Here is a 9572-nt window from a genome sequence, read left to right on the forward strand (position 1 = left end):
TCCAGTGAAATATATTTATGTTTGTGGTTGTAATGTGACAAAATATGGAAAAGTTCAAGGGGTATGAATACTTTTGCAAACCACTGTATACAGTACCTACAAAACACGACCCCCCCCCCAGATTTTTTTTACGCTGATATAGCTGCCATAAATCAATCATCATCAATATAAATAGGCATTTTTGAACAAAAAAAGAAGTATATATTCAGGGATCAACATAAGCAGTTTCTAGCTGTCTAAGATAACCAATTTGAATTCCTGGCAGCACAGATTACCAGCTACTAATAGAGGGAACCTCAGTAGAAGGAACTACCAGCCAATCACTTGCCTTTGTAAAACATCGAGGTTTCTATCAATACCTGAGCAAAGCTACTGATCGRCAGAACTGTGACTGTAAGACCAGACACACAAACCTGTTCACTGCCTGGATGAACTACAGGAAMGTCTATGATTTGATGCCACACACATGGATACAGGAGTGCTTGAAACTGTACATCAACAGAACACTTAAGAGCGCAGCATACGAACTGTCGAAATCTGATTGAATCGTCGCAGTTAAATGACGAAMATTGCGTTATTCTGTTTGCATTGTCAACATTTCAACATATTATTGTCACAACCCATGGGCTGAACATTTTACCCCCCTCCACATAATAACTTATTGTTTGATTGGTCAGAAGTTTGTGGGAGTGTTTGTTTATGCTGAAAGYGCTCAGATGCTGCATTTTGCTTCAACCACTCGCTTAAAAAAAGGATACCATACTGAAGCCTTTAGAGCCTTTAYTGAGAACTCGGACGGAATATGGAAGACAACTCTAGTGGCTAATTTAAAGCCAACTGCATGAATCAGTACCAAACATGGTGTGTACCGAAATAATGCTCTGACTGCCCACTTCTGAACTGGATAGACCTAAACCCCCTCAGCCAGATCATAAGARTGATTATGGAAACCGGTTCAAAAGTGGAACAGTTAATGTTCAACTGTAACAAATTCCAGGGAAGCCAACAAAAAAGTTTACAAAGACTGCCGCACACTCAGAGTTTCTAACTAAAAATCAACCTCAGATTTYTTCTATGTGTAAAACCATTGCATACTGCAAGGTCCATTGGTTAGAAAACATTACTATAGAACTTTGCCTTGCATTGTTTGTTCTTGGTCTGTCTGTGGATTTTTTCCTGATGAACTGACTTTACAACTGGCAAATTAATGTATACTTTTCTAGTGAATTCAGGGACAACCTCGTTCTGTTGCACAATGGTACAAAAACACTCGAGGTGTTTCCATTGGAACAACTAAATGCCAGTATAAAGGGTAATTGTATGTACTGTAATTTTAATAYGGTAGCCTCTGATTGATTACCTGCCAAGTGAGCTTGCCAAGCTATTACAGAAAGGATGATCACATAATTGATGTCCGACTGTCTCTTTTCTTTGACTTAAAACATATATTATACATGAATAAGGGATATGTATAAATTTAAAAATAAGGCAGGTCCTCTCAAACTGTGTGAGGACTGTCTGACCACACTGAAGAACCTCCTCCTAACAACCAAGGGAGTGATRGTTTAAAAAGGTTTCTCAGTGGCAGGGTGCCAGGGGTGAAGAAATTTTGCCCTGAGATGCTGAAGGCTCTGAACTTTGTGGGATTATCGTGGTTGGCACGCCTCTTCGGTGGCACGAACTGGATCCCTTGTGGAATGACTGATATGGTGGTCTCCATTTATTTTAGGTGTGTTCCAACTACCAAGGGGATCTAATTAATTACTATTATTATTATTTAAAACTAGCGCGAAACGATTAATCGCATTTGTGACAATCTTGCGATATGTTAAAGCAAGATTTTCTAACCGCACAGGCTGCGATTTGACTGGTCACATGATTTGGGAGTGAGCCGAGCAAAGCAGTGTTGCTAACTTAGCGACTTTTCAGACCCCTCTAGCGCCTCTTTCCCCCCCCCAAAAAGCAACTAGCGACAAATCTGTCGACTTTTCCCAGTGTTTTTGGAGACTTTTAGAATCTTTGACGACAGCACTGTTCAGCTGAGGAGGCCGCTGAAAATGAATCTTGTATCCGCAAAGCTGCAACTGCTTCTGCCTTGTTTACAAAGTGGGATGTAATATTTAATGTAATGTTTTTCTCTGGTACTGTCTCTGTAAAATAAATCTCTGGAACCAGCTGTGTTTGACTCACAGATCAGTCACTGCTTCACCTTGTCCTCCCTGTCTGGTGATATCTAACAGTCTGCAGGTTAAATTTAAGATTATCACTAATTTAATTTATGTAATGTGGATCTAAGCCTTGAAGTCATAAAATTATTCTTATCTCCATCCATCCATCCATTTTCTGTACACGCTTATTCCTTTCAGGGTCGTGTGGGTCACTGGTGCCCAYATCCAGCAGTCACAGTGCGAGGGGCGGGGTACACCCTGGACAGGTCGCAAGTCCATCACAGGGCCACACATATAGAGACAAACGAGACAAACAACCATTCACTCTCTCACTCACACCTAGGGACAATTYAGAGTTATCAATTAACCTAACAGTCATGTTTTTGGTCTGTGGGAAGAAGCTGGAGTGCCCGGAGAGACCCTACGCAGGCACGGAGAGAACATGCAAACTCTACCCAGAAAGGTCCCTGGGCCAGGATTTGAACCGGTGACCTTCTTACTGAGAGGCATCAGCTTTCCCAAATGAGCCACCGTGCCGCCCTATTTTTATCTCAATTAAGTTTAATTGCAGTTTTAAACATATTTAGTGTTTTTCTTCACCTTTTTTCTCTTTAACATCTCTCCTATAGCTCAGATCACAATTTTAGGCAAACATACAGTATTAGGTGGTGATGTAATCTAGTGATTTGAGTTTGATTTACCTAGAAAATAACGAGCTGCTTAAAGCAGATGGAAAGCAATAAGCTTTATATATATATATATATTTTTTTTTCTATTTATTTATAGACTGCACTGTGAATTTCAGACAGTGTTTAGGAAGTTAACTTAACATGTTTAATATGTTTCATGAAACAAGAAAAATTAGAAATGGTGAAAAGGTAAAGCCACAGATTTGTTTGCTTTATTGTAATATGTGCTTTAAATGAATCTTACTTTATTATAAAACAGATTGCTTCTGTTAATTGAAAAATACTTAAGACATTAAAAAATAATTGCATGTTAAATTGCAATTTATAGATTAAAAAATTGCAATTAKATTATTTTYCAAAATCGTTCAGCTCTATTTAAAACACATAAAATTTCCTTGCAATACAAACTGCAATTGTCTGCAGGTTGTAAACGCAATTTCTGTAACCTCATGCAAACATTTCAGCAGATGTAAAGTGCTGGTTGTCCCCGTTGAACAAATACTACCAAACTGGTATCTCCAAAAAAGCCATCACTGTCCATCAACTACAGGCACATTTTGCTTTTTTTATTWATATTTATTGAAGAAATATGCTGAAAATATATTTATGGCTGTTCTGACTCTTGCTTGTAGTCTTGTCCTTAATAATCCCTAAGATGAAAGCAACAAAGGCTTAAAGAGGAGAAAACATTACCGTATTTTTTGGACTATAAGCCACGACTTTTTTCCTGAACTTTAAACCATGCGGCTTATAGTCCAGTGCGGCTTTATACATGGATTTTTTTCTTCAGCCACCAGGGGGCTCTTTAGTGGAGGTGGGGGCTCTTATGCTGCATTTGCTTCAACCACTCGCTTCAAAAAAAGAAAGGAGAAAAAAGAAAAAAGAAAAAAAGCGATCGCTTCCAGAGCCGACTGTTGTACCAGGAAGCAGCGATTTAAAGATAGTCAATGGCCAAAAACACGTAAAAGGGGATAAAACAGACATTTTTCACGGTGGAATCTGACTGATAAAAACTTTGGGGCTTAATCCGGGACCAGTTTGTGGATAAAAAATGTCGAGTGAAGAGCCGCGGACTTTTTTTTCCGCACTGCACTCCCCTGGAAAGGAATCCCATGCAGTGACATATGCTGGAGCTGGAGGGGTTTCTCAGCAGCTTGGCTCAGGGTTTCTCGGGGGAACTATGAAAGGTCAGTGCGAAAATGATCGCCGAACAACCACGTGATGGCGCATCGACCGGTCACCAGCCGAGCGACCATGATACTGCCAGCTTAGCCGGAGGTGTAGCGCCATTTTGTTTTAGCTAGTAGCAGACACGACATGATGGATCTTCGAAAGACACGATATTGGACAGTATGCGGGCCCACATCACGGATTCGGTGAAAGCAGCCATCAAGAAAACAAACTCAATTCCTGCTGTTATTCCTGGAGGTACAACAAAGTTTGTACAAACCCTGGACATCAGTGTGAATTGTGTATTTAAAGCAGCACTCAGGGCTGAATGGGAGGCTTGGATGACTGACGGGAATAAATCATTCACAAAAACTGGCCGAATGCGAAGAGCGTAATTTCCTGATGTCTGCCAGTGGATCCTAACAGCGTGGAGCAGAGTGAATGAGTCCACCATCACCAATGGGTTCCTAAAGGCTGGACTGCTACGTGAAGAGGGCACCACAGCTTCAGACCCAGCATTACCCCGGGAGGACAGTGACACAGAAAGCAACATTGAACAGATACAGCTGTGTGACGCAGCTTTTCTCAGCTTATTTAACTCCGACACTGAAGAGGAGGACTTTGATGGTTTCAGTGCACCGGAGGATGAAGAATGAGACGTTTTGTTGGACCAGAAACTGTTAAAGAAAACTACCAAAATTAGGTCAGTTAAACGAACCGTATTCCTCCGAACTTTAATTCCTAAATGTTTGCTTTTTATGTTTTGATGTTCAATTCACTTTTTTGATGACAATTTTGGGTGTACTGTTTTGTTTTGCTTTTTTTTGTTGGGGGTGCAGCTTATAGTCCGGTGAGGCTTTATATGCTAATATTCGCGGGTTGTTTTTTTTTTTTTTTTAAATGGCGGGTGCGGCTTAGTCCAGTTGCAGCTTATAGTTCGAAAAATACGGTAGGTAAAATTACCAAACTAAGATTACTACAAATGAAACGTGTCACAGAAAGATGTCTCACCAGCTCTACTGTGTTCCTCCTGTTTGTTTCTCTCAAAGTCTCATCCACAAAGCTTTCCCAGCGACCTCTGCAGTCTTCTGGCAGCTCTGCAAGAAAACGAAACCAGACAAAACTTTTCTTTTTACTCTTTTTTTACCTGTAATATGACCTTGTGTCTAAGATGCTTCACAGCATTACTACCTTTGATGAGGTCAGTGATCTGGGCCTGTACTGGTCCCTTTTCAAGATTCTGAACCACCATGTTGGCAATTCTGGTCAGATGGCCCATGTTGCCTCTCCTGGTGCCACCTTCAGCCCTGATATTTACAAGTACACACTTAAAATACTTTTAACCTACAGAATGTCCTTTAACTTTATGACAATAAGCATTCCTTAGGAGAAAAACAACCACCTCACATAAATGCTTACAAATACTTTTAATACACTGCTGACTAAAGTTAAACCAATTCTTAAAAAGACATCACATTTCAATTGGGGGAAAAAGTCATGCTGGATACCAAAACTGATACAGAATGAGTAATGTGTTAGCAGAGGTGTTWAAAGTATTCACRTTCATTACTCAAGTAGAAGTACAGACACTAGGGTTTAAAACTACTTCTGTAGAAGTATCAACTCAAGCTTTTTACTCAAGTAAAAATATAGAAGTACTGGTTTTAAACCTGACAGTGTCAGCTATAAAGAAAAAATCTTTGAATCTGCAGGTCAGGMTTTTTAAAGATTGATGAGAGGCTTCGCCWCATGCTACAGTACTGACGCTGACCCTAGTCAAATGCAAAACAACTGTAAGGCAGGTTGACTTTTCCACGAGATCTTCTGAGGGTTAACTGAACAAAAGCACTAACTTCAGTCAGCACAAATCTTTTAAATAAACTTACTGTATTTTATCATTCTCTTCCCAAGCATCGAGGATTCTTTGAACTAGATGACATTTCTGGAAAAGCTAAGGATGAAAAAACAAAGAATTGTGTAAAAACAGAGCAAGCAATCAATTTCTGTGTACTTTGACACATTCAGGACATCGAGTTGCGCAAGTTACTTACATGTGCCACAAGAGCATTATGAATCGATGTTTGTGGGTCACTGCTTGTGGCCGTTTCCTCTCCCTCCCCTTGAACCTCAGAACTGGAGGCTCCGGGCTTCCCGTCGTGGTTCTGAAGGTCTGGACCGCGCCGCTCTTCTGAGGAAGGATGGTTCAGAATAGCTGCTACGCACAGCTCCACTTGGAAGTGCAAAAAGTTATTCCAGGAATATTTGAAGAACAGATCCTACACAACAACGGAGCCACAATCAATAACATATGCAGACAAGTCAAAATRTAACACATAACTGAATCAAACAATTTATGTTTAACATTGATTAGCTGTTGGCGGTCATCTTGAATTGGAGTAATCACAATTTTACCACCACACAGGCAGGGTCATGCCTGTGGGCCCTCCTCTGGTTTTCAAGAAGTCCTGATGGTCTCTCTGCTCCAGGCAGCTCAGCCAACCAGGAATGACAAGGCAGGAGGGGGAGGGTTCTACTTTCTTCACTGCATTGCTACCAATAACCAGTTACTCTGTGCTRTGCTAACTTAGCGCAGATGCCCAGTGATTGAAACACATTCTGCTGTGAACCACCCCAGTGCGCACTGAAGGTCTTGTCCAAAGACGCGAAGAGAAACACATCATCCACATCCATAGCAGCCAAGAAGAAGCTTCGACAAATTCTGAATGCTAAATAAAATTCAAGATGGCCACCAGAGCTAAGTTTAAACTGCAATAACTCAGCTATTTTAAAAACATTCTGGGCTGAAATTTGGTGCGGTGGAAGCTGAGAACGATCCCCATCACATACTGAAGCCAAATCAAAAGTCCAAGATCCCCAATGTGACTGTTATTTTTACTTTACTGAAGTCTTTGAATTTCCTGCCTGTTAAAATGCAAACAAAYGTATTTTCCCAATAATCTGCTTCATAAAACCACACCTATTTGGTCAAATGATGTAATGTTTATTAGTTCCTCCTTGCCTCATGWCCAAACTTGTGTTGATCTAATGCAGCGTTTTGGAGGAATGACACTCAAACACATCTGAACTCCTGTTGTACACCAACATAAAAAAGAGCTACAGTGTTTGGGTTTGTGCTGTGTTTAGCCTACCAGTAGTAGGTCCATGGTGGTAAGATTGCAGAGCTCCTGGCAGATATTGGGTACACTGGTTTGCAATAGGGCGGCCACCAGTCGGGCCACRTGAAGGCGAGCGTTCCCCAGTGGCTGCTCTAGAACGCCAACGGTYGTCAATATTGCACTTTTCTGTGAAGATGATAGATCATAACTCTTACCTATGCACAAAAACTCAAGTCTTAATTAAGCTGACAAAATACAATAAAAACTGTAGGAAACAATCTTTAGAAACATACAGTATCAAAACTAATTATCAATTTCAAAAGCACCACTAGTGAACACCAAATTATCTGTCAGCTTAGCTTCATGATCTGGCACTGCACTGAGACGGTTACCTTAGGGGGATCCAGAAGAAGCTGCTGGAAGTCCTTTAAATGGGGCTCAATGGCATTTAAAATACTGCTGTTGACAGTGTAAGACCTTTCGTAACCCTGAGAATACAGATCCATCAAACCCTCCAACCTGATGGACACAAGCAGACAAATAACACCAGGACAAGTTTGCAAAAATTTCATCTCAGTTTTAGTCAAAGTAAATCACTTGAAACAAAAACACAGGTTCCATCTTTCCTCGATGGCCTGTAGGAGCCTGGGTTTTTCCCAATGTATTATAAGYCTGGTGGGCCACCAGACCTCAATTAATTGTAACAAACATTAGAACCTAAACTTTACCAAATGTGATATTACATCTATCTTTTTTTCTTATTAAAATACAAGTCAAACAACCTCTATCATTACACTGAAGTCAAAAAACTCTCTAGACAATAATGAGACTAATATATTAGTAACATTTTTTTTATAAACAGCCATCAGTCTAAACATGTTTTATCTATTTTATTAGTAAATGGTAGGCATGTAAAATAATTACTTGCAGAGCAGTTATGTTCTGGTTTGAGTGAAATGATAACATGACTTGGTAATTTTTCTATGCTAATGGAAACCTGCTGAGTCAGTGTTTTGTAGCCACGACTACATGACTGGGTGTGGTGGGAGGCTCATCACAGCATCCTCTTTATCTTTTATGTTTAGTTAAATAAATACAGATTCTTTATACGCGTTTTTGGAAAGATGATGACACACCGTAAAGCACAAAAGGCATTTAACATCAAGATGTCATCCGTAAATCTCGCCATGWGTTGTCAGTGACCATTCCAGCGCGTTTCAAGCAGAGCGCTACGTTACTAATGCCAGTGGTTGTCAATGGTGTAGGGAGGATGGGATAGTTGTAGCGGTGCACTACATCGGTAGTGCTAGTTAAAGTCACTTATCTTGTTGCTACTATCTTTGCTCCCTGTCCAGAAGTAATGTAACTTTTGTCGGTGGGGAGGGGGGCTCGATTGGCAGGGATGGCAGTTCCACTGGGAGGGTAGGCCACATCTTGGAAAATGGTTACAATGTACTTTTCCATCAATACGACATCTCTGTGCAAGAGATTTTTATAGGCCCTCGGAAAAAATATAAAGGACGCACCAACAGTTTGACACCTGTAGGAGGACTTCCTCCTGTTTCTCTATAACTGATGTCATGACTGACAAGGTACCAATTATTGATTGCCATTTCGCAGAACATCAACTTAAAATGACCAAAGTACTCCTTTCAAATTACAAGTATCAAAGAAGTATCTAATTTCACATAAATGGCATAGTCCAGTTGACATAAACAATGAACATAGCAGTTTACTGTATTTAGTGCAGCAGAGCCACAACCCAGAAAGGGAACACATCAGAACTGAACCACAATGTAAGAAAAGAAGGTTGGTCCAAATCACAACTTAGCAAGTCTGCTCCTGAAGGTTTGGGGCCAGATCCCACAGAAAACCTCAAGAGGTTTAGAGCAGTGTTTCCCAACCCCAGTCTTCAAGGCACACTGCCCTGCAAGTTTTAGAAGTTTCCCTGCTTTAACGCACCTGATTCAGATGATTGCCAGTTCAACAAAAGCCTGTTAATCAGTTGTCAATTGAAATCAGCTGTGTTGAAGCAGGGAAATATCTATAACATTCAGGGCAGTGTGCCTTAAGGATCAAGGTTGGAAAAACACAGGTTTAGTCGTCGTCAAAGCCTCCACTAGACATACAGTAGCCGTTTTTGTAGGGATGCACGATATTTTGGCATTCATATCGTATCGGCCAATATTGGTCAATTTTTAGAATATCGGTATCGGTCAAATATCGGATCCATCGTGTGATCGCTGCGGACAATCTCCTGCCACACTTCTGCACACATTCTGGTCCTGTCCAAAGCTACATGGATATTGGCAAGGCATCTTTGATACCTTTTCAGGACTATTTGGACGAACTGTTCATCCATCACCATTCATCTCTAGAAGACTTATTCTTCTTCGATGGAAGGATCCACATCCTCCAGTATATGGTCA

The 9572-nt window shown here is 40.6% G+C and overlaps 1 protein-coding gene across 1 annotated transcript in view; it reads right to left on the reverse strand.

Moving 5' to 3' along the window:
• The window catches only part of ppp6r2a (protein phosphatase 6, regulatory subunit 2a), a 34314-nt gene that overhangs the window by 14996 nt on the left and 9746 nt on the right, over positions 1-9572 (reverse strand). The window contains exons 9-14 of the mRNA XM_014020120.1: positions 7536-7662; positions 7177-7329; positions 6079-6303; positions 5914-5978; positions 5219-5334; positions 5039-5124 (exon numbers count right to left, since the gene is read on the reverse strand). Coding sequence (XP_013875574.1) covers positions 5039-5124; positions 5219-5334; positions 5914-5978; positions 6079-6303; positions 7177-7329; positions 7536-7662 — 772 coding nt within the window. The remainder of the gene's footprint in view (positions 1-5038; positions 5125-5218; positions 5335-5913; positions 5979-6078; positions 6304-7176; positions 7330-7535; positions 7663-9572) is intronic.

The sequence above is a fragment of the Austrofundulus limnaeus genome, unplaced genomic scaffold (genome assembly GCF_001266775.1).
Source record: "Austrofundulus limnaeus strain Quisiro unplaced genomic scaffold, Austrofundulus_limnaeus-1.0 Scaffold241, whole genome shotgun sequence".
Taxonomy (NCBI): Eukaryota; Metazoa; Chordata; class Actinopteri; order Cyprinodontiformes; family Rivulidae; genus Austrofundulus; species Austrofundulus limnaeus.